This window comes from Pristis pectinata, chromosome 11 (genome assembly GCF_009764475.1).
Source record: "Pristis pectinata isolate sPriPec2 chromosome 11, sPriPec2.1.pri, whole genome shotgun sequence".
In the NCBI taxonomy this organism is placed as follows: domain Eukaryota; kingdom Metazoa; phylum Chordata; class Chondrichthyes; order Rhinopristiformes; family Pristidae; genus Pristis; species Pristis pectinata.
The window spans coordinates 11,366,318-11,392,378 of record NC_067415.1 but is presented as its reverse complement, the minus strand read 5'-3'; the positions used below and the strand labels follow the sequence as shown (position 1 = coordinate 11,392,378).

Below are 26,061 nucleotides of genomic sequence, written 5' to 3'. Positions count from 1 at the left end.
CTCCAATAATTAAGGGAAAATAATTTGCAGATCTTTGAGGACAGAGCAGGGAATGGGATTCCTCCACCAGGAACCATCATGGATTCAAAGGTCCCCTTCTTCCCAAAACAATGCTTTGATACCACTGGAAATCATTAAGCTTTTATAGGATTAGAGAAGCCAAGATCTGGCAATCTCAGAGTACAAATTCCTGATAAAATTAACCACTTCCGAAAAAGTTATCAAAACTCTTAGGAGACATCTGGATTACGGCTGACCTTGGATTAATTTAATATGAAACAGCTGAATTTACTTACTCATTTCTTCCAAGAAACTGGAGATAGCTGCATTTACTTCAAAAGTCCAAACAACAGCCAGGAGCAGGAAGAATTTTGCAAGCATCATGACAAGCTGATTGCAGTAGAAACCTCAGCGTAACCTAAGGAAGGGTGCAAAAACAAATTAAAATACTTTATGATGGATTTCATTTTCTTATAGTTGTAGTGCAGCTTTGTTTAATTGTTTAATTAAATGAGACCCCACTACCCACTCTCCCAATCTCGTTGCAGTAAATAATTTGTAGTAAGCAGTAAATAACTTGTCCATTAAAAGTCATGATGAAATCAACATAAGGACACCAGAATCAAAAGAATGGGCTGTACAGCTCTTCAAGCCAGCTCTCAAATTCTTGCCAGTTTCAGTAAGATCATGATACATGTTATTAATTAAGCTAGGGTCTGATTATAGGACACGTATAGAAGTTGGGATGTTGTTTTGCAGTTCTATAGGACATTGGTGAGGCCACACTTGGAGTATTGTGTTCAATTTTGGTCACTCTGTTATGCGAAAGATGCCATTAAGCTGGAATGAGTGCAGAAAATACTTATGAGGATGTTGTCAGGATTTAAGGGACTGAGTTATGGAGAGAGGTTGGGCAGGCTAGGTCTTTATTCCTTGGAGCGTAGCAGACTGAGGGGGGATATTATAGAGCTCTATAAAACCATGAAGCGCATAGATAGGGTCAATGCACGCAGTCTTTTTCCCAGGCCCAGGGTTGGGGTATCAAAAACTGGAGGGCATAGGTTGAAGGTGAGAGGGGAAACATTTTCATGCAAAAGGTGGTGCATATACGGAATGAGCTGCCAGAGGAAATTGTTGAAGCAGGTACAATAATAACTTTTAAAAGACACTTGGATAGGTACATGGATAGGAAAGGTTTAGAAGGATATGGGTCAAATGTGGGAGAATGGGATAAGTTTAGTTGAGCATCTTGGTTGGCATGGACGAGTTGGGCCGAAGAACACCCATACCTTGCTGCATGACTCCATGACTCTAAGTTATTAATTAAGAGAGGGTCTGATTACTGGAGTGAGGAAGTCTTATTGCAACAGTACAGGGCTTTGGTGAGGCCTTACTAAGAGCATTATGTAAAGTCTTGGTCTCCATACCTAAGAAAGGATCTATTTACCTTGAAGGGAATGCAGTGAAGATTCACTGGACTGGTTCCAGAGATTGTGGATTTGCTGTATGGAGAGAGATTGAATAGCCTGGGGCTGTATTCTATCAACTTTAGCAGAATGAGGGGATACCCCATTGAAGCTTACAAAATCCCACAAGGGTTGGCAGGCTGGATGGAGGGAGGACTGAGGGGATCAGAACCAGTGTGCACAGTTTGAGAGTAAGGAGTATGCCACTTAGGACTGAGATGAGGAGAAATTTCTTTTTTTAGGGATGGTGAACCTTTGGAATTCTCCATCATTTCTCTGAAATTCTCTACCTCGAATGGAAGCTCAGTCCTTGTGCTCATTTAAAATAGCGAGTGATAAATTTCTGGACACCAAGGCCAACATTTCTGCCTTCCAAAAATCTAAAGGGACACAGTAACTCAGTGGCTAAACTTATAGTCTACTATATACAAAGCTGGGATCATTGACCTGGAGATCTGAGTTCAAAATATCACCACAGCAGCTGAGCAATTTAAATTTAGTTAATTAAAGAAATCCAGAATAAAAGTCAAATTTCAGTGATGGTAACTGTGAGAATACGAGTTGCTGCAGAAAATCAAACTAGTTCACTAATGACCTTCAGGAACTAAAATCTGCCATAATTTCCCAATCAGGCCTATACTTGACTCCAGACCTAGCAAGGAGCTGCTCCCAGGAGGCCATCAGGGATGGGCAATAAATGCCAGCCTTGCCATCAATATTCTTGCCCTATGAACAAATAACCGTATAATACAAATAATTAAATGTAGATGGGAAAAGAAGATGGAGGCATCATCTAACAGATATCTATAAAAAGGTGGAAGGTTTTGGTCGGGTGGAAACGGAAGATGTTTCCGCTTGAGGGAAGAGGATGACTGGAGGCAATCAATGTGAGATAGGCAGCAAGAAATCCAGCAGGGAATTCGAAAGAGACTTGTTTACCAATAAAGTGATAAGAATGCGGCTGAAGAGAATAGATGTGTTCAATGGGAGGCTGGACAAGAGAGATAAGGGAAAAGGGAGTAGCAAGTCATGTTGATAGGTTTGGATGGACAAGGACAGGAAGAGATTTGAGTGGAACATAAATATTGGGATGGACTGGTTGTGGTGACTGCTCTGTTCCTATGTTGTTTACCCGATGTAATTCCACAATGTTGTTGTACAGGGCACTCCGGGATTTAGAACCAGCAAAAATGAACAGTGATATAATTCCAAGCTCTACACCAGCAAATAGAGCACAAAGTTCAGACTGCCATTACATGGCAGTGCTAAAGAAACACTGCTCGACTGTTTTCTTTAGATCTTTATTACATGATATTCTGCTTCCAATCACTGAATCCTACGTTCCTGCCATTCATTAGTGGGGCATGCCCATCCCCAATACAATTTCCTATGTCCAAGAACTTGTACCTCCCCTCCTCCCATTGTCCATTGAGCATGCTAATCCTCAGGAGCTATCAGCTTCCTATTCCATTTGGAGAGTGAACGGGCTCTTCACTCCCTAATTGGATGATTCTTGCTCATCAGTCAAATAGTCCTCCCCCCAACACCTCCATCCTGTCCCGTAGAATCGTAGAGTTATACAGCATGGAAACAGGCCCTTCAGCCCAACTCGCCCATGCCGACCAAGTTGCTGACCTGAGCTAGTTCCAATTTCCTGCATTTGGCCCATATCCCTCTCAACTTTTTCTATTCACGTACCCATCCAAATATCTTGTCAAACATTGTAATTGTACCCACTTCTGCCACTTCCTTTGGCAGCTGATTTCATATATCCACCAACCTCTGTCCGGAAAAAGTTGCCCCTCAGGTCCCTTTTAGGTCTTTCCCCTTGCATCTTAAACCTATGCCTTCTAGTTTTAGACTCTCCTACCTTGGAAAGAAGACAGCGACCATCCACCTTATCCACACTCCTAATGATTTTATATACTTCTTTAAGGTCACGTAGCCTCCTGCACTCTGCGTATAAAAGCCCCAGCCTTGCCAGTCTCTCCTTATAATTCAAGCCCTCCTGTCCCAGTAACATTCTTGTGAATACTTTTACAATTACCAAATAAAAAATTTTATCTGAAAACAATTTTTAATGCTGTGGTGATTTTTCTCCAGGGTTGCTTGGAACAGCGTAAGTCTTTAATTCCTCAAAACTCCTGGTAGTCCTGAAAGTGCGTGAACCATAGTTGTTTGATGCATGGTAGCTATGAGTGTTCCTGCAGCAAACTAGCAATGATCACTCTCTACAAAGGATTACATAGGTTGGTTACATTGGTTATGTTACCCTGGTTATATGGCACAGAAACGGATCATTCAGCACAAGTCCATGCTGTTATGCTGAATTATCCATTATGCTCCATTCAAGCTTGCTCCCATCAAATCTTCATTCAAATCTATCAACATAGCCCCTTTCCCTTCACACACTTGTCCAGCACCTCCATTATTCACTTCAAATGCATCCTGTGGTAACGAGTCACAGTGCCAGCGACCCGGGTTCAATTCCGGCCGCTGTCTGTAAGGAGTTTGTACGTTCTCTCCATGTCTGCATGGGTTTCCTCTGGCAGCTCCAGTTTCCTCCCACATTCCAAAGATGTATGGGTTAGGAAGTTGTGGGCATGCTATGTTGGTGTCAGAGGCGTGGCAACACTTGCGGGCTGCCCCCCAGAACACTCTGCGCAAAAGGTGCATTTCACTGTGTTTTTCGATGTACATGTGACTAATAAAGATATCTTATCTTATCTTATCATCTCTCTTTGAGTAAAGATGTTTCTTCTGAATTCTCCATTGGATTTCTTGGTGATGATCTTGTATTGATGGCCATTGGTTATTTTTCACCCACATCTGGAAACCTCTTTCTATATGCTCTGTCAAAACCTTTCACCATTTTAAAGTCCTCTGTCAGGTCCTTCTTTCACTCTCTTTTTCTCAAGAGAAAGGAGACCCAGTCTGTTCACCTTCTGGAAGTGCACCCTTGAGTAAAAACCCTTGCAGATGTTCTTTGCACCTTCTCCACTGCTTCTGTACTTTTACAAAAAATATTGTAACCAGAACTGTGAATAAGACTCTGAATCATGGTCTAACCAAGGTTCAGTGCAGAGGTAACATAAATTCCTTTCTTTTCAATTTTACACCACGAGAATTAATCCCTAGTGCTTGATTTGTTCCCCTTATGGCCTCATGTAGTACAACTTTTAGCAATTAGTGTTCTTGCATTCTGAGATCCCATCCTCTCTCTGCCTCATCTAGACTTGCACTTTCCAAGTAACAAGTGAGGAAGTTATGCTGCAGTTTTATAAAACTCTGGTTCGGCCAGAGTATTTCATCCAATTCTGGTCACCCCATTATAGGAAGGATGTGGAGGCTTTAGAGAGGGTGCAGAAGAGGTTTACCTGGCCGCTGCCTGGATTAGTGGGCATGTGCTATAAGGAGAGCTTGGACAGATTTGGATTGATTTCCCTGGAGCGGTGGAGGCTGAGGGGAGACCTGACAGAAGTTTATAAGATTATGAGAGGCATAGATAGAGTAGACAGCTAGTATCTTTTTCCCAGGGTCGAGATGTCTAATACTAGAACGCATGCATTTACGGTGAGAGAAGGAAAGTTCAAAGGAGATGTGTGGGGAAATTTTTTTTTACACAGAGAGTGGTGGATGCCTGGAATGCACTGCCTGGGGTGGTGATAGAGGCAAATATGATAAGAGGCCTTTAAGAGGCTCTTAGATAGGCACATGAATATACAGAGAATGGAGGAATATGGGCATTGTAAGATATAAGATATCTTTATTAGTTACATGTATATCGAAACACACAGCGAAATGCATCTTTTGTGTAGAGTGTTCTGGGGGCAGCCCGCAAGTGTCGCCACACTTTCAGCGCCAACATAGCATGCCCACAACTTCCTAACCCATACATCTTTGGAAATGTGGGAGGAAACTGGAGCACCCGGAGGAAACCCATGTAGACACATGGGGAGAACGTACAAATTCCTTACAGACAGCGGCCGGAATTGAACCCGGGTCGCTGGCGCTGTAATAGCGTTACACTAACCACTACTCTACCATTGTGTAGGCAGAAGGGATTAGATAAGTTAGGCATTTAATTACTAGTTTGATTAGCTTGGTGCAACATTTTGGGCCAAAGGGCCTAATGCTGTGCTGTACTGTTCTAACAAGTGACCTCCCTCTTCATCCAACCAAAGTGCCTTTTGCATTAACCTATGTTGAACTTCATCAGCCAGTGCAGCAATTATTGGGATGGAGTATTCTACATCCATCACTGTGTCGTGCCTTGTGCAGCGAGCAGCTTCTGTTTGCTTATTTGTCATGCCTCAGTGGGCTCCTGTTTTATTTTCTCCACTCTCTGTACTGTCTCTTACTGCGAGCTGTTTAAAAATAAACCTCAATTTTTTTTTGATACATCTAAAAAATTGCTGGGAGATATATAAGTCAACTGCACTCTGCATCTGCCTGCCATCATCAATGACCTCTAGTCATTCTGTCACAATTTTCAGAGTATTTCGGTTCCTCTTGCAATGCAATGTAGATTCTTCCTTTCTGTAAGTCTGTGCTGCAAGATGCACCAGCTGAGGTAACAGCTGTGGCTCAGTGTCATGGGCAGTCAGCTCTATGTCAGAATAACAAGCATTGAAGCCTTACTACAAAAAGGTGAGCACGTAAGTTTGACGAAGACTGAGGTTTCAATGCAGAACTGAGAAAGCGCTACACCACTGAAGGTGCTGTTGCTGGGAGGAATGAAACATTGGAGGTTCTTTGTGCCCTCCTGACTGTGACTTGGCTGGTATTTGTTGATAACTGAAGACTGATTATCAATGAACTGTGAGGAGGGTAACAGTAGATCCACACATGACATAGACAGGCATTTGGAATGAACGATTAGATGTTAGATGAAACTTCATGCTGAGAAATCTGGTGTGTTATAATTTGGTAGGAAGAATGACAACAGGCAACGTAAACTAAAGGGCACAATTCTAAAATTCTTACAATAAACTGATAGAAGGGTGTATTTACACAGTTCTTTGAAGGTAGGAGAGCAGATAGAGAAAGGGGTTTAAGAAAATCTGGGATTCTGGTCTTTATAAATAGAGGCAGTGAGTACAAGAGAAAAGAAGTCAAAAAACAACTTTAAAATATTGGTTTGGGACTCAGCTGGAGTATTGTGCCGAAGAGTGTCACACTTAGGAAAGATGTGAAGACTTTGGATAGAGTGCAGAAGAGATTTACCAAAGTGATTCCAGGAATGAGGGTCTTTAGTTATGTGCATAGACTGGAGAAGCTGTGGTTGTTCTCCTGGAACAGAGGAGGTTGTGAGAGATATTTAGAATCATGAAGGGTATGCACAGAAAGGAGAGAGAGAAACTGGTTTCATGAGAAGAGTCCAGAGTTAGGGGGTTCTTGATGGTGATTGGCAAAAGAATCAAGGCTTGGAATGCACTGCCAGGGTAGAAATGGAGACAATTCTCTTCTGCACTCTATCCAAAGTCTTCACATCTTTCCTAATTGTCTCCACTTAGTGTTAGAACATAGAACATAGAACATTACAACACAGTATGGGCCCTTTGGCCCACAATGTTGTGCCGACCTTTTAACCTACTTTAAGATCAATCTAACCCTTCCCTCCCACATACCCCTCCATTGTTCTATCATCCATGTGCCTACCTAAAGGTATCTTAAATGTCCCTAATGTATCTGCCTCTAGTAGCACCCCTGGAAGCACGTTCCATGCAACCACCACTCTCTGTGTAAAAAACTTACCTCTGATATCCCCCCTGTACTTTCTTCCAATCACCTTAAAATTATGCCCCCTCATGTTGGCCATTTCCACCCTGGGAAAAAGTCTCTGACTGTCCACTCCATCTATGCCTCTTATCATCTTGCACACCTCTATCAGGTCACCTCTCCTCCTCCTTCGCTCCAAAGAGAACTGGAACTGGAGTTCAACCAGTCAAAAAGGAACTAGATAAATACTTGCAAGGAAAGAATTTGCAGGGCTATAGAGAGGGCAGAAGAACTGGAGTGAGCTGGATCTCTTTTACAACATAGAAGCGATACAGAATCATCAGGTTGAATGACCATTTTGCGAATCTCTGATTCATCACTTTGACATAAGATGCTGGAGACACAAAAAAAAACAGAAGCAGGAATAGGCCATTCACTCCCTTATACTTGCTCTACCATTCAATAAGATCATGGCTGATATTTTACTTCTGGACCATTTTCTGGCACATTACCCCTTGATTCCCTATTTATCCAACAATGTATTCATCTCTTCCTTGAATATACTCTGACTGAGTAACTGAACCTCACAGTGCTCTTGAGTAGAGAATTCCAAAGATCATGACTGAAGACTTCCTCTATATTTCAATCCTAATTTCCCACCCTTAATTGTGATGCCTGGGGAACCTTCACACCCAAATCTACCCAGTCAAACATCTTCAGAATTTTGTATGTTCCTATGAGATCCCATCTGATTCTTCTAAACTCTGAAGTGTATATCACACATTTACTTAATCTCTCCACACACAACAAATCCACGATCCAAGGAACCCTAGCGTAGACAGGAAAAGGTCTTCTTCTGTGTTATTTCTATGATTCTATGAATCAGTCTGGTGAACATCCACTGCAGTCACATTTTCTTCCTTAGGTAGGGAGACCAGAGCTGTACACAAGATTCCTAGTGTGGTTTTTCCTGTACTCTATATACTTTCAGTAAGACATCTTTACTCTTGTACCCAAATACTCTTGCAATAAAGACTAACATACCTTTTGCCTTCCTAATTGCTTGTGTACCGACGTGTTAATTTACAGTAATTCATGGACAAGGACTCCCAGGGCATTCTGGACACCAACATCTTTCAACCTTTGGTCATTTAAAAACTTTTCCACTCTTATAAATTCTGGTGACTGTCACTTCCTTTATCCCAGCCAGGTTAACATGTGATAATGTCTCCTTCATTGCCCTTGAGAGGAAGGCCATTCAGCCCAATGGGTCCATGCCAGCTGTCAGGGAAGCAATCCCATTATTCCCATTTCCCGTCTTCTTATTTCCCTCTAGCCCTGTAACTTATCCTCCCTCACACATACCCATCAACTCCCTTTTAATTCTTTTTGCTACTCAAGTACACGAAGAGGTAGCTTACAGTGGCCAATGAACCCTCAAACCCATTCATCCTTTGGATGTGGAAGGAAACACCAACACAGTCACGGATAGAATATCTAAACTCCACACAGACACCTGAATCCTGGTACACAGACTGTTACCTCATCATGTTACCCTGATCTTGAGACCTCAACATGTCCAGAGTGTTACACAAATGCAGGTGTCAGTGTTGACTTTTCTTCTTTTATCAACAGATCTTTGAATTCAAATCATTGCTGCTGACTTAAATTATCCACCTGTTCTTACTTTTCATTGTGTCCGTAGACTTTGACCCACCACTTCACTTTAACAGTTGAAAGAAGTCTCATTAAGGAGCTAATCGTTTCCAAGGAGAGTAATGGACAGGCTGGAGCTAATTCAAATTGGCAATTTTCAGTGATGGCTCAGCAATGCTTACTGACATTTATAATGTTTATCACTTGCAGCCTAAGGTGGAGTGATCATCAGATCATTGGGTCTTCTCTCTCCTAAGGCATCACTCACTCCGATATAGTGTGCCTGATCATGTGAATGGCCAGCTGGTGTTTCTATGAAGATTGACAAGTCAACTACATCCACTCACCAATAAATCCAGGGGGCTTGAGGGCTCTGGATTTAGAGTTAATTATCAACCCTTACAGTTTGGCGCATTGAGTGTGCATTTGAATGGGGCCTCCAACCTTCATTAAAATGACAACTAAAAGTGCACCTTTAATTTCTTAATTGTAATTAGAATCATAGAGACATAGAGTTACACAGCATGGAAAACAGGCCCTTCAGCCCAGCTTGTCCATGCCAGCCAAGTAGTCGAACTAAGCTTGCTCTATTTACCTTTTGTTTCCTTTTCCAAAGGAACTTTATTCAGTGATTACAGAATCACATTTATATAATATTACAGTACTTCATGATACACACTATTTACAGTGTCAAGTTATAACACGGTCATTGCCATCCAGAACACACTCGATCCCCTGTGGCACCCACCAGTCCAGGAAATCCCCCAATTTACCCGTTACACGGACATAAACCCAGAAGATGGGCAGGCAATCGGCTCAGGCAGAACCCACGACTGCCCGCCACTTGGACCCCATGAATGGCCACCCTGGCCAGGCCCATGAGCAAACCGACCAGGGGATCTCCCGAGCGACTCACCCCCCTCCACACTGGGTGACCAAAGATCAGGAGTGTGGGGCTGAAGTGCAACCAGAACTTGAGGAGCAGTCCCTTCAGAGTCCCATTTGCTTTCATTTGGCCCATATCCCTCTAAACCTTTCCTACCCATGTACCTCAAATGCCTTTTAAATGTCGTCATTGTACCTGTCTCTACCACTTCCTCTGGCAGCTCATTCCAAATACTGACCACTCTCGGTGGAAAAAGTTGCCCCTCAGGTCCCTTTTAAATTTTTCCCCTCTCACTTTAAATCTATGCCCTCTGGTTTTGGACTCCCCTACCCTGGGGAACAGACTGTGACTATTCAGCTTATCTATGTCCCCTCTTGTTTTTATATAGCTCTAGTAGGTTAACCCTCAGTCTCCTATCCTCCAAGGAAAAATGTCCTAGCCCATCCAGCCACTCCTTATAAATCCAACCCTTCAAATCCAGTAACATCCTCATAAATCTTTTTTGAACCCTTTCCAAGTTAATGGCATCCTTCCTACTGCAAGGTGACCAGAACTGTACTCAGTACACCAAATGTGGCCTCCCCAACGTCTTGTACAGCTGTGAAAAGGACGGGCATGGTAGTGTACCGGTTAGCATAAAGCTTTACAGCGCCAGCAACCTGGGTTCAATTCTGGCCGCTGTCTGTAAGGAGTTACTACGTTCTCCCTGTGTCTGCATGGGTTTCCTCTCGGTGCTCCGGTTTCCTCCCACATTCCAAAAGATGTACAGATTAGGAAGTTTTGGGTGTGCTATGTTGGCGCCGGAAACGTGGCAACACTTGCGGGCTGTCCCCAGAACACTCTACGCAAAAAGATGTATTTCACTGTGTGTTTCGATGGACATGTGACTAATAAAGTTATCTTATCTTAACATGAAGTACCAACTCCTGTACTCGATATCCTGACCGATGAAGGTAAGTGTGCTAAATGCCTTCTTCACCACCCTGTGTTGCCATTTTCATGTTAATGTTTTCATTAACTTACCTGGGAGAAATTTATCACCATGCCTTCATTGTCACTGGGTCTAAATCTGGGAACACCGTCCCCAGCAGCACTGTGGGAGCACCTTCACCAGAAGTGTGGTGATTCAAGAGGTTGACTCACTACCACCTTCTCAGGGGTAAGGAGGAGTGGGCAACAAATAATGGCCTTGCCAGCTGTGCCACATCCTGTGGGAGAATTTAAATAAGGACACCAATTTGAAGGGAAATAGTAATCAATTATGATGTCTTGGAGACACAAGAGACTGCAAATTCTGGAATCTGGAGCAACAAACAATCTGCTGGGGGAACTTAATGGGTCTGTGAGGAGAAAGGAATTGTTGACGTCCTGGATTGAACCCTATATCGTGACTGAGAGTGGAAAGGGGAGATGGCCAGTATAAAGGGGAGTAGGGGGAGTGGTGAGACAGGAGCCCGAGGTGATTAGAGGGGTGAAAGATGACAGACAGGTTGCATCGGGTAGGGGGAGGGAAGGTGGGGGCGGGCGTTGAGTTGGGAGACAGTGGCAGGTGGATGATAGATAGAGGCAGAAAGAGAGAGAGAGAGAGAGAGAGAAATGAGAGGCAGGTGGAACAAGGTTGTGGGGAGGGGAGCGTGAAGGTTGGAGACAACTGCTGGAGGGAGATAAGCAGGAACACAAAGCACTGCCAGTGCTGGACTCTGATAAACATAGAACATAGAACAGTACAGCACAATACAGGTCCTTCGGTCCACCATGTTGTGCTGACCATTAAACCTCGCCTAAGACTATCTAACCCCTTCCTCCCACATATCCCTCCATTTTAAATTCCTCCATATGCTTATCCAGTAATCTCTTGAATTTGACCAATGTACCTGCCTCCACCACCACCCCAGGCAGTGCATTCCATGCCCCAACCACTCTCTGGGTAAAAAACCTTGCTCTGATATCTCCCTTCAACTTCCCACCCATTACTTTAAAGCCATGCCCTCTTGTATTGAGCATTGGTGCCCTGGGAAAGAGGCGCTGGCTGCCCACTCTATCTATTCCTCTTAATATTTTGTACACCCCTATCATGTCTCCCCTCATCCTCCTCCTCTCCAAAGAGTAAAGCCCTAACTCCCTTAGTCTCTCCTCATAATGCATACTCTCTAAACCAGGCAGCATCCTGGTAAATCTCCTCTGCACCCTTTCCAACGCCTCCACATCCTTCCTATAATGAGGCGACCAGAACTGGACACAGTACTCTAACTGCGGTCTAACCAGAGTTTTGTAAAGCTGCATCATTACCTCGCGGCTCTTAAACTCGATCCCTCAACTTATGAAAGCTAACATCCCATAAGCTTTCTTAACTACCCTATCCACCTGTGAGGCAACTTTCAGGGATCTGTGAACATGGACCCCCAGATCCCTCTGCTCCTCCACACTACCAAGAATCCTGCCATTAACTTTGTACTCTGCCTTGGAGTTTGTCCTTCCAAAGTGTACCACCTCACATTTCTTCGGATTGAACTCCACCTGCCACTTCTCAGCCCAGCTCTTCATCCTATCAATGTCCCTCTGCAATCTTCGACAATCCTCTAGACTATCCACAGCAGCACCAACCTTTGTGTCGTCTGCAAACTTGCCAACCCACCGTTCTACCCCCTCATCCAAGTCATTAATAAAAATCATGAAAAGGATAAGTAAAGGGGATGAGAATGGGAACCATTAGGGGAGAGGTGTATGGCAGGTGGAACCAGAACCAGATGAGGGAGAAAGGTTGGGGAGGGGGGGGAGGGAAGAAGTCTGTATGTGTAGTGGGTGGATGAAATCAGGGTGGGAGGGTGGGGTGAAGATCGGGGAGGGGGTAAGAAAGGGGACAAAAATGGGAGGACCAGAGGAGGATTGGAAGGGGGGAGAAGGGGAAAAATTTAACGTCTTACCTGCTTTAAAATTCATGCTACAAGAGGATTAGCCAGACTAAAGTTCCAGTTTCAAGATTAAGGTTAAATGCAAGTGTCAGAGATACACCGAGCATTGCCAGCTCCATGTTGGAGAGGAGAGTGGGGACGAAACCATAGGCTTTGATCTTCTGAGTGCTGAATCCACGGAGTTAGTCCCAACGGAGTTGGGGTGGAGTCCCAGCTGCTGCTTAACTCAAGGAAAACTCCACTGCCCACCCAGACTGAAGAATCTCGCCAGTGTGACGAGTCTAGCAACATGAAGTGAACTTCTGCTTAAACCAAATCAAACTTCTTCTGCAACAATTGGCCCAGGGGTTTAAGAACCACAAAGATTTGCCTATTAGACATGCACCTGCTTTCTGTATACAAGCTGTGGCTCAGCTGACAGCACTTTCACCTTTGGCTGAGAGTTCGAGTCTTACTCCAGGGACTTGAGCACAGGTTTAGGGCCCACATTTTGCTTCAGTACTGCAGGGGTGCTACAGTCAAGGATGACACCTCTTGAACGGATCCTGAACTCAAAACCCCAGCTCTCTACTCAGGCTGATGTGAAAGATCTAGTAGAATTTTGAAAGGAGAACAAAGGAGTTCTTTTGGCCAATATTATCTGTTGATCAAAGGAAACAGACAACCAATCCAGATGAAGCTCTTGACCCGAGATGTTGACTGTCTATTTCCCTCCACAGATGCTGAGTTCCTCCAGCACTTTGTGTGTTGCTCCAGATTCAAGCATCTGTAGTCTCTTACGTCTCCAAAACAGATAACCCATTTACCCTGTTACAATTTGTGGGATTGGACAGTGTGCGATTGCAATGAACACAGAATGCTGGAGAAACTGTATAGGACCCTGGTCAGACCCCACTTGGAGTACTGTGCTCAGTTCTGGTCGCGTCACTACAGGAAGGATGTGGAAGCCATAGGAAGGGTGCAGAGGAGATTTACAAGGATGCTGCCTGGGATGCGGAGCATGCCTTATGAAAGCAGGTTGAGGGAACTCGGCCTTTTCTCCTTGGAGCGACGGAGGATGAGGGGGGACCTGATAGAGGTATATAAGATGATGAGAGGCATTGATCGGGTGGATAGTCAGAGGCTTTTCCCCAGGGCTGAAATGGTGGCCACAAGAGGACATAGGTTTAAGGTGCTGGGGAGTAGGTATAGAGGAGATGTCAGGGGTAAGTTTTTCACTCAGAGAGTGGTGAGTGCATGGAATGGGCTGCCAGCAACGGTGGTGGAGGCGGATACGATAGGGTCTTTTAAGAGACTGTTGGATAGGTACATGGAGCTGAGAAAAATAGAGGGTTATGGGTAAGCCTAGTAATTTCTAGGGTAGGGACATGTTTGGCACAGCTTTGTGGGCTGAAGGGCCTGAATTATGCTGTAGGTTTTTCTATGTTTCTATGTTTCTAACTCATCAGGTCAGGTACCATCTATGGAGGGAAATAAACAGTTGACGTTTCAGGCCGAGTCCCTTCATCAGGACGGGAAAGGAAGAGGGCAGAAGCCAGAATAAAAGGTTAGGGGGAGAGGGAGAGCACAAGCTGGCAGGTGATGGGTGATTCCGGGTGAGACGGGGGACGGTAGGTGGGTGGGGGGAGGGGGGATGAAAAGGAGTGATGTAAGAAGCTGGGAGGTGATGGGTGGAAGAGGCAAAGGGCTAAAGAAGAAGGAATCTGATAGGAGAGGACAGGAGACCATGGAATAAAGGAAAGGAGGTGGGCAGGTTGAGAGGGCGGGGGAAGGGAAAGAAAAGGGGTGAAGGGGCCACAAGAATGAGGGAAAACAAAAGGGGGGGGAGAAAAACAGAAGGTGGTTGGTTACCCAGCTGCTAAGACTAGTAACTGGATTGTTAGTGATTGCTAGATCTGAGACAGAACATAGAACATTACAGCACAGTACAGGCCCTTCAGCCTACAATGTTGTGCCGACATTTTATCCTGCTCTGAGATCTATCTAACCCTTTCCTCCCACATAGCCCTCCATTTTACTATCATTCATGTGTCTATCTAAGAGTTTCTTGAATGTCCCTAATGTATCTGGTCCCACAACCTCTGCCGGCAGTGCGTTCCACACACCCAGCACTCTCTGCGGAAAAAACTTACCCCTTTATACCTTCCTCCAATCACCTTAAAATTATACCCCCGGCGTTAGCCATTTTCGCCCTGGGATAAAGTCTCTGACTGTCCACTCAATCAACGCCTCTTATCATCTTGTACACCTCTATCAAGTCACCTCTCATCCTCCTCCTCTCCAAAGAGAAAAGCCCTAGCTCACTCAACCTATCCTTCAGGTTCTCTGTGAGCTTGTAATACAAACAAGAACCAACCTTCTAATTACACAGCGTGGGACATCCTGAGTTTTGCACCTTTGTGAATCACACAGGGGAAACAAGAGATAAATATGTCTGTCGATTGGACCATTTTGAAATCCTCAGGATGAGATCAGGGAAGGGTTCCAGATTGGCTAACTTAACACTTAACACATAGTTGTGGACATATTTGTTTGTCAATCAATATTTGAAGAGGAGACACAAGAGACTGCAGTTGCTGTAATCTGAAGCAAAAAGACAAATTGCTGGAGGAACTCAACAGGTCAAGCAGCATCTGTGGAGGCAGAGGGACTGAAACTGGAGAGAGGAGGTAGCCAGTATAAAGAGCTGAGGGGGAGAAGTGAGGTAGGGGTCCTCAGGTGAGGAGAGGGATGATGGGCAGATGAAGTCAGGGGGAAGGGTTGGAGTTGATAGGTAGAGACAGATAAGGGGAGAGAGAGAAAAGGGAGGGAAGTGCAGATGGAGGCAGGTAGGTGGAGGTGGAGGCAGAGGCTGGAAGGTGATAAGTGGAGACACAAGAGGCTGCAGATGCTGGAATGTGATAAGTAAGGAAGGTGAAAACCAGGTGGGGGAGGGTGATGGGCAGGTGGACCCAGTTGGGGGAGAGGATGGGAGACCCAATAGGTTAAGTGGGCGGGTTATATGCGGATGAAACCAGTTGGTGGAGGGGAACGGAACTGGGTGTCAGGGGCTGTGGGTTGGAGGGTGGCAAAAAGAGGGGCGGGGGGGGGGGGGGTCGCTGAGTTCCTCCAGCAGATTGTTTATTTAACTTTTCACCCTTTGTTCTTCAACCTCTCTACAAGTTTTGGTCACCCTGTTAGAGGAAAGATGTTATTAAACCAGAAAGAGTAGGGAAACGATTTACCAGGATGTTGCCTGGATTTGGGGGCCTGAGTCACAAGGAGAGATTGCATAGATTAGGACTTTATTCCCTGGAACGTAGGAGATTGAGGGGTGACTTGATAGAGGTTTATAAGATCATGAAGGGCATAGACAGGGTGAAAGCACATATTCTTTTTCCCAGGGAGGGGGTGCTAAAAACAAGACGGCATTGGTTTAAGATCAGAGGCGAGAGATTTAAAAGGGACATCAGGGGCAGCTTCTTCACACAAAGGGTGGTGCGTATTTGGAATAAGCTGCCAGAAATAGTGATTGAGGTGGGTACATTAGCAACATTTAAAAGCCAACTAGATAAATACATGGATAGTAGGGGTTTAGAGGGCTATAGGCCAAACGTGGGCAGATGGGATTAGCTCACTGGGCAACCCAGTTGGCATGGACGAGTTGGGTCATAGGGCCTGTTTCTGTGCTGTATGACTCTATGATTCTATGACTCTAAGTGAGATCTTTGAGACTTTCGAACAAACTTGGGGAAGTTACTTGAACATGGGAATAACACAAGCAAGCCCACCCCACCTGTCACATCAGCACATGGGCACCACTGAATCATCAGCAGGTGTTGGAGGACACAACTTCTGTCCTCTTCCTGGTGAAGAGTTCTGCAGGGGTCAGCATAGAGTTCCGCAGGAGTCAGTGTTGGGACTGCAACTTTTCACATCATACATTAAATCTGGATGAAGGAACCGATGGCATTCTGGCCAAGTTTGCAGATGCTACCAAGATAGGTGGAGGAACAGGTAATGCCACAGAGGCAAGGAGTCTGCAGAATGACCTGGACAGGTTGGAAGAGTGGACAAAGAGATGACAGATGGAATACAGCAGAGGGAAGTGTGGGGTTATGCACTTTGGTAGGAAGAATAAAGGTGTAAACTATTTTCTAAACAGGGAGTGAATTCAGAAATTGGAGGTGCAAAGGGACTTGGGAGTCCTAGTTCAGGATTCCCTCAATGTTAACTTGCAGGTTGAGACGGTAGTAAAGAAGGCAAATGCAATGTTGGCATTCATTTCGAGAGGACAGGAATATAAAAGCAAGGATGTACTGCTGAGGCTTTATCAGACGTTGGTCAGACAACATTTGAAATATCATGAGCAATTTTGGGCTCCATATCTAAGGAAGGATGTGCTGGCTCTGGAGAGGGTCCAGAGGAGGTTCACAAGAATGAAAGGCTAAACATATGAGGAGCATTTGATGTCTCTGGGCCTGTACTTGATGGAGTTCAGAAGCATGAGGGGGGATCTCATTGAAACCCATTAGATACTGAAAGGCCTGGATAGAGTGGACGTGGAGAGGATGTTTCCATCAGTGGGAGGGTCTAGGATCCAAGGGCACAGCCTCAGAATAAAGGGACATCCCTTTAAAGCTGAGATGTGGAGGAATTTCTTCAGCCAGAGGGTGGTGAATCTGTGGAATTCATTGCCACAGAGGGCTATGGAGGCCAAGTCATTGGGTGTATTTAAGGCAGAGATTGTAAGGTAGTTGATTGGTGAGGGGGTTAAGAATTATGGGGAGAAGGCAGGAGAATGGGGTTAAAAAAATCAGCCATGATTGAATGGCAGAGCAGACTCAGTGCGCTGACTGGCCAAATTCTACTCCCATGTCTTATGGTCTATCTTAAGTGGCAGTCAGGCCAATTTTCACCGACTTGACAGTCAGGCCAACTTAACACCTTAAGGATTAGAGCACAATGAATGGGTCCAACTAACTTAGGATAGATCAAGTATCATAAATGTCCATTTCCCTCCATAGGTGCTGCCTGACCTGCTAAGTTCCTCCAGCATCTTGTGTGTTGCTCCAGATTCCAGTATCAGCAGTCTCTTGTGTCAGGCATTATAACCTGTCTACCTGACCAAGATATGTGTTAGGTTCTGGTCAGGTGTCAAAAGAATTCAAAGTCGCTGAGGTGTAGCTCTGACTCAGTCTAGCCGTGGTGAGTTTATGCTTTAAATGTTTTTATTCATGCAGATCAAACTTGGGACTCTCTCAGCCAAACTTGGGACTCACAGGGTACAATGCCTGAAAGAATATGCCACCAGGCTCAAGGATAGCTTCTATCCTGATGTTATAAGACTATTGAACCGTCCCCTAGTATGATAAGATGGGCTCTTGACCTCACACTCCACCTCGTCATGACCTTGCACCTTATTGTCTGCCTGCACTGCACTTTCTCTGTAACTGTTACACTATATTCTGTATTCTGTTATTGCTTTTCCCTTGTACTACCTCATTGTACTGATGTTATGAAATAATCTGTGTGGATGGCATTCAAAACAAAGTTTTTCACTGTACCATGGAACATGTGACAATAATAAACCAATTACACCAATGGCTATTGTTTAAAGAGCTGTTCTACTGAATCATTTATGGGAACTCTGAATTCCTGCAGGTCTTTCTGGAAATTATACATATTTCTGACTGTAATATTTGTTGTGCAATGCAGCTGGTTTTCTTAATTCAAACCATATGGATATTGCTAGCATGACCAGCATTTATTGTCAGTCTCTGCTTGTCCTCTAGGACATTTCAGGGGGCAGATAAGGGTCATCCACACTGGCTGGAGATACACATGACAGATTTCCATCCCTCCAGGGCATGAGTTAGCCAGATGGGTTAGTACAGCAACTTGATCCTTTCATGGTTCATTACTGCTACGGCTTTTTAATAGCAGATTTATTTCATTATTTGAATGTAAATTCTTGAGCAGATGTGATGAATCTAAATTAATTCCTACAAAAAGAATGACAAGCAGCCCAGTAATTTAACTATTTTGCCATCATTCCCTTAACCAATTTACTTTAATCCAGTTAATATCTGTGTTAAGAAAGCAGAGACAGAAACTTTTGCAAATGTATTGTGAATGGTGCATAAAGCATAAAGGCTCTGCTTCATTGGGAGTTTGAGGAGAATCGGTACGTCACCAAAGACTCTCGCAAATTTCTACAGATGTACGGTGGAGAGCATTCTGACTGGTTGCATCACCGCCTGGTACGGAGGCTCCAATGCACAGGATCGCAAGAGGCTGCAGAGGGTTGTAGACTCAACCAGCTCCATCACGAGCACAAGCCTCCCCACCATTGAGGATATCTTCAAGAGGTGATGCCTCAAGAAGGCAGCATCTAACATTCAGGACATGCCCTCTTCTCTTTACTACCATCAGGGAGGAGGTGCAGGACCCTGAAGACCCACACTTAATATTTTAGGAACAGCTACTTCCCTTCCACCATCAGATTTCTGAATGGTCCATAAACCTATGAACACTACCTCAATTATGCCTCTTTTGCACTATTTAATTATTTTTGTAATTTTTAGTAATTTTTATGTCTTGCGCTGTACTGCTGCTGCAAAACAACACATTTCATGACATATGTTAGTGATAATAAACCTGGTTCTGAAGAATTGTTGATAGAGTTGACACAAACCTGGTGATTCCATGAGTAGGATGTTAAAATATTTGACAAGAGAACCAGAGGAAGACATGAAATTTTATTTACCGAGCAAGCAAGTGATTTGGATCACACTGCCTGAAAAAGCATGGGAGCCAGTAGTAACTACAAGAAGGAATTTGGCAGGATTAATGAAAATTAATTTCAGGCCTATGGGAGGGAAAAAGGGAGGTGAAAAGGCCAACGTTGTTATGTTGGGCTAGTTGGTTTGCACTTTGGCATGATTCCATAGAGAATATATTTATTCTACGCCAGAATTATAAACATATAAACAAACCGTTCACACAGCAGAATTAAAGCACAGTATGACATAATTTAGAAAAAAACATCAGAGTTACAATTTCTGCAACTTGTTGCATTATTACCACACACTAGTTTTTTGTTTGAAATGTGCAATGATTTCACTTCCTATCTTCGAGGATGTTCTTTGGAAGAGCATGTAACTAATGTCTGATACAATCTTGCCGACATTTTCCCAAGACCAATCAAAGTTAAAAGATCCAGCTATTAATAGAAAGCCATTGTGTGATTCACCTCTCTATCCAGCATTTTCAGATTTTAAATTCCCTTGGAACACCGCTCCCCCCCCCCCCCCCCCACCCCCCCCCCCCCCCCCCGGTCCCTCTCTAAGTCCTGCAACACCCTGGTTTGGAAATAGGTTGCCCACCCTTATTACTGTGTCTAAATCCTAGAACTCCCTGCACAATAGCACTGTAGGAGGACCTTCACCAGAAGAAGTACCGTGCTTCAAGAAGGCAGCTCAATACCACCATCATGATCATTAGGGATGGGAAATAAATGCTTCAACCAGATCCTAAAAAATGAATAAAAAGGTCTCATAGTGCTTAAAATTCTATGAGTTACCCTTAAAGCTGGTGGCTTCCAGCATCTTAAAGTACAAGGTTGGCAGATGGATCACCCTTAACATTCCCTCCAAGTCACACACCCATTCTGACTTGAGTGAAGATCCTTGCAATGGCTGGAAATGGGTGCTCAACAGTACCATCCCAGCACCTTTGCCCTGGAGACTGGGGTTGTGCTGAAGAATCAACCATCTTCTCAAGGGTAATTAGGAAAGTTTCTGTCATAGTGCCTGTACTCAGAAAGCTTTGTGGATTCAGGTCCTGTCTGGAAACTTGAGCAAAAAAACCTAGTATGATGCCACAATGCAACACCACAGCATTACTACATTATCAGCATCACCTTCTCTCAATAAACTGTGACCACCCAAACCTCTCAGATGAGTACAAAGGATTCATAAGGTGCAATAGCAAGCCCTTCAACCCACTATGTCCATGCCAAGTCTCCAGAAATGGGGAAAAAAGTGTACCCAACATTGCCCCGATCCTGATGGCCACCTTTCTCTGTGCCTGCCTCAAGCTGTACGTACAACCAAAGTACACAACCACCAAGTGTCACCATGTGCTGAGCTTCTACCTGTACCTAGTGTTATGAAGGCCTCGTTGCCATGCAATGTTCCATTTAGCTGGACTTTGTTGCACTACCTGACCTTCATTGAAAAGCTCTTTCAGAAAAACACCTTGGACCACAAGTGAATCAGGCAGTAGTCAGTGCAGAAGGTCCTGCAAGCCATGTGGGAGAAAGACATGATAGATCCTGTCAGATGGCTCCCTGAGTAGACTGTCAAAATGCCCCATCAGCAGAACTTTCCGACAAACACCAAGACCTCGCTTGGATGGCAGTGAGAGAGGCTCTCCCTGTTAGATTGCTTCTGCACAGAGTCTCACTTCCAATGCACACTGCCCTTGAGACAGCTGCATTGAGGATGAGACAGTCGTCCACCTCTTTGTCAACTGTGCACTTGCAAGGAAGGTCTGGAAGAGGATGCAGGGATCCCGGTTGATATTCGTCCCTAGCACCTTCGTAACAGAGGACTCTCTGATCTATGGGCTGTTCCCAGGGACGCATACTGAGACAAATGTCAAGTGCTGCCGGAAGATCATCAACTTTGTGAAAGAATGTATGAAACTTGTCATCTTCCAGTATACCCCAGGCTGCGGGAGTACGTGCTAGAGGACGCACTGAAGCTTGCTGCAGCCAATGCAAAGGTTTTGTGGGGAAGGACTGCAGTCTAAGGTCCTACCACCACTGGGGACTGAGGGGCTGGGTCCTGTGTGTATATATATATATGTATTGAACAGAGGCCACATGAATGGCATTGGTGCTTTGTACTTAGAATGGGCTAACGTAATGACACAACAAATGTGTAGACTTAACAATACTGTGAATGTATAGACTGGATAACATTATGAATGTTAAGAAGGCCATGTTCTGTTTCATATTTCTTGTATTTTTTTTAAGAATCAAATTTATTTCTGAAATTAAAAAAAAGTCCATGTCAACCATCAAGTACCCATCCACATTAAACCCATTTTCAAGCACCTGGTCCATAACCTACTCTGCTTTGGTGATTCAAGTGCTCATCCAAATGTTTCTTAAATGCTGAGAATATTCCCCTCAGCCTCCTCCGCTCCAGGGAAAACAAATCCAGCCTAACCTGTCTCTCCACAGAACTGAAACACTCCATCCCAGGCTAAGGATAAAAGTGCAGGGAACCATTTAGGTGCACCACAGAAAGCATCCAATCCCGATCAAAATGTGGTATGGCAAATGCTCTGCCCAAGAGCACAAGAAATTGCAGAGACTTACGAACCGAGCCCAGTCCATCAAACAAACCAGCCTCCCCTCCACTTCCTGCTGCCTCAGGAAAGCAGCTATCATAATCAAGAATACCTCCCACCTCAGTCACTCTCTCTTCTCCCGTCTCCCATTGGGCAGATGATACAAAAGCCTGAGGGTATGTACCACCAGACTTAAGGACAGTGTCTATCCCACTGTTATCAGACTCTTGAATGGATCTCTCATACGCTAAAGACGATCTCTTGATCTCCCAAACTACCTCATCGTGGCCCTTGCACTTTATTTGTTCACCTAGTCTGCACTTTCTTTGTAACTACGACACAATATTCTGCATTCTGTTTTCCTTTTCACTGCCTCGATGTAATGATGAACTGCATAAACTGATGGGTTGGCCCGCAAACAAAAGTTTTTCACTGTCACTCACTGCAAGTGACCACAATAAAACCAATACCAATACCGCACAAGCATTGTTCACTCTATAATCCAAGCCTGAGAATTATTCATTCTGGACAGAAGTTAAAAGAGAATGAGAGACAACCTTACAGGAAAGTTACCAAGTGAGCATTCCAATCAGCAACTTACCCAGTGGGCTTCACTTATACAGATGCTTGTAACCACTGGAGTGGTGCATTGTTATTTCTGAGTCCTGGTTGTGAGTGCACACTCCTGTGTTTTATTTTAACTAGGCTCCACCCTACCTTTCACTCTCCCTCCCTCGATCAGGTCCACCCTATAACTTAGCAGCCAAAACTGCAAACAATACTACAGCTGCTGCCAATCAAAGTTTGATAAGGTTGTACCACGATGCTCTTATATTTCATGCCCTGGCTAATGAAGGCTAGCATCTCCTACACCTTCTTCCACACAATCTTAGGGATGGGCAATACATGCAGAGCCTGCAAGTGTCAACTGCACCTCAAGAGAAATCAACCAAAGGGGGGATTTAGAAGCACAGGAGCAAGAGTAGGATATGCTAGCCTGCTCCACTATTCAACATGATCACAGCTGATCAGTGAAAGTTAGAGCCCTCTTCTTGGTTCCTCCCCATATCCCTTGATTGCCTTAACCATTCAAACTACATATAACTCAAAAGGAATATCATTAACAATTTGGACTCAGTTGTGGTAGAGAGTTCCCCCGGTACACCACTCTTGGCTGACAAAGAAACCTCCTCATCTTAGTCCTAAATAAGCTTACCCTGTTATCTCACAGTGTGAACTCTGATTCTGGATGTTGCACTGTACAGAACATCCTTCCTGTATCTTGTCCATCCAGTCTCATCAAGATTTTATCCGTCTCCATTCCTCTCGAGTTCATATCGTCCTGATCATCCCATGCCCTCATTCCATGCCAGTCTTGCCAACCCAGGAATCAATCTAGTGAACCTTTGCTGAATGCCCTCAATAGCAAAAGCAACCTTCCTTGGATAGGGAGACCAAAACAGTACACATTGCTCAAGGAGTGGTCTCACCAAGGCCCTGTAGTAAAACATCCTTGCTCCTGTACATAAATCTTGTTGCTATGAAAGCCAACATACCATTTGCTTTGTAACCACCTGCTACACCTGCATGGTTACTTTCAAGGACACCAAGGTCTTGTTGCATCTTTCCCTTTTACAGATGTACCTTAGAAAGCATCCTATCTGGATGAATCACGGCTTGGTATGGCAATTACTCTGCCCATGACTGCAAGAAACTGCAGAGAGTTGTGGACACAGCTCAGCACATCATGGAAACCAACCTCCCCTCCATGGACTCTGTCTATACCTCTCACTGCCTTGGTAAAGCAACCACCATAATCAAAGACGCCACCCACCCTGGACATTCTCTCTTCTCTCCTCTCCCATCAGCCAGAAGATACAAAAGCCTGAAAGCATGAACCACCAGGCTTAAGGACAGCTTCTATCCCACTGTTATAAGACTATTGAATGGACCTCTTGTCTGATAAAATGGACTCTTGACCTCACAATCTACCTCGTTATGGCCTTGCACATTATCGTCTACCTGCACTGCACTTTCTCTGTAGCTGTAACAGTTTATTCTGCATTCTGTTATTGCTTTTCCCTTGTACTGCCTTGATGCACTGTTGCGATGAAATGATCTGTATGGACGGCATGCAGAACAAAGTATTTCACTGTACCTCGGTACATGTGACAATAATAAACCAAGTTACTTTCTTAATCTATCACCTTTCTTGCTGTTGCTATCAAAGTTGATAATTAACCTCCCATTTGTTCACGTCATGCTGCATCTGCCATATACTTGTCCGCTCACCCTACCATTCCTACCCACGGGGGAGCCTCTCCACATTCTTAGCAGCTCCCACTCCCACCCAGCTTTGTGTCGGCTGCAGACTTTGAGACATTACATTTAATTCCACTCATCTAAAACATATTGTGAACAGCTGACGTCCAGCTTGAGCTGTGCAGCACCCACCTCGTCACCGCCAACCATCTGGAAAAGGAGACACCAGAGACTGCAGGCGCTGGAATCTGGAGCAACAGGCAATCTGCCGGAGGAAAATTCGCTGAGTTTACTCCAGCGGATTGTTTGTTGCTCGTTTCTGAAAAGGACCCATTTATTCTCACCGCTAACCACTCCTCTATCCAGCCCAATCCAGATGAAGGGTCCAGACCCCACAGATGACCTTCCCTCCTGACCCGCTGAGTTCCTCCAGCATCTTGCTTCTCCAGATTCCAGCATCTGCAGTCCCCTGTGTTGCCCCCTCTCCTTGTGTGGACAATGGTTCCAATTTAATGTGCTTTGACTGTCCACACCCATTCTGGGCGTTGGTGTACTTTCCTGCCAATTATACATTTGCAATGTGTAGGTGGCGCAACGCTGAAGGGAAGGGTCCACTGCAGGAGCGTACCAAGATAATGGCCAAATTGGCCGCACCATCGATGCTGCCCTGAGGAATAAACGTTGCCCAGAACCCTAAGGACCCGTCGAGGAGCAACGGTTCAGTGTCTGAGGGCGTTTTCCCAGGATCTTCTGTTTTAATATCCTCGCTGTTATCCAGCGGCTCTGGCTGAACCAGAAGCGAAGCTTGGTTGCCGGAGAATCCACTGTTACTCGTCGAGTCGGACAAGCGTCTGAGCGAGCGTCCACTCTGTTATCCAACCCTGAGAGTGATTGATTGATTCTTGACCGAGGTCACCTCCAGTTCACAAGAGAATGAGAGGTGACCTGACAGGAAAGTTACTGAGTGAGTTTACTGATTAATAATACTGAACTCACCTAGTGTGCTTCGCCTGTATAGATGTTCACGACCACTGGAGCGCCGTACTGTTATTTCCCAGTCTTGTGAAAGCACACTCCTGTGGCTTATTTTAACTCGGCTCCACTCTATCTCCTCCCCTCTGCCCTCCCAAAGTTCCGAGTTTCGTGACTCACTGCCTTGAAACGCAGCGATTGCCTCTCACACTGCAAACCCGGTTAGGGTCGAGAGAGCCAGTACAACATGTATCTGTGACACAGTCCAGGCGGACACAATACTATCTCTGGCTGAAGCTGTCACTTGGACTCAAAAGGCAAACTGCTGGAGGAACTGAGCGGGTCAGGTGGTACAGAACATGGACAAGTAGAGCACAGAAACAGGCATGATGCTCAATTAAACTAATCGCTTCTGCCCGCACAGATTCCAGCATCCGCAGTCTCCTGTGTCTCCATTTTACCTGGACTCACCTGAGGTAACCGAAGTGGGCTGTTGCATGCAGTTCCCTCAAGATGGGGGAATTAGAATAAATTCCCATTTTAATCTCTCCCGAATGGGTTAGGCTGACCAATGTGAAGACTAATATGATGAAATTGCCAACTGACATTAGTCCTCAAGTCTGTGGCTGCTTGTAATTGGAAATCAATAGTGCCATATTGGGTGGGGGGTAAATTCTCCTTTTGTTGAGATGTTAATGACAGAAAAACTGAAAGGATCAATTTGGGATGTTAGCTGGTGATTACTGAATATGCAAATCCAGTTGCAGCTCCTGATCAAATAATGCATTCCATAATTGCAGGCAACTGCAGACAACACTCAGGAATGAGCTGATAAGTGGCAAGT

The 26,061-nt window shown here is 44.7% G+C and overlaps 1 protein-coding gene across 5 annotated transcripts in view; it reads right to left on the bottom strand.

The window, feature by feature from the left end:
* The window catches only part of LOC127575646 (interleukin-5 receptor subunit alpha-like), a 59,951-nt gene extending 34,528 nt beyond the window's left edge, over positions 1-25,423 (bottom strand). Inside the window, exons 1-2 of one of the 5 annotated variants that reach the window (XM_052025527.1) lie at positions 25,242-25,423; positions 297-418 (exon numbers count right to left, since the gene is read on the bottom strand). In XM_052025527.1, the coding sequence (XP_051881487.1) occupies positions 297-384 (88 nt within the window). In that variant the 5' untranslated portion in view covers positions 385-418; positions 25,242-25,423. Of the gene's footprint in view, positions 1-296; positions 419-12,653; positions 12,780-22,584; positions 22,647-24,437; positions 24,604-25,241 lie in introns of those variants that run through there. The other 4 variants (XM_052025526.1, XM_052025522.1, XM_052025523.1 and 1 more) reach the window with 4 other exon arrangements.
* Positions 25,424-26,061: the final 638 nt, after the last annotated feature.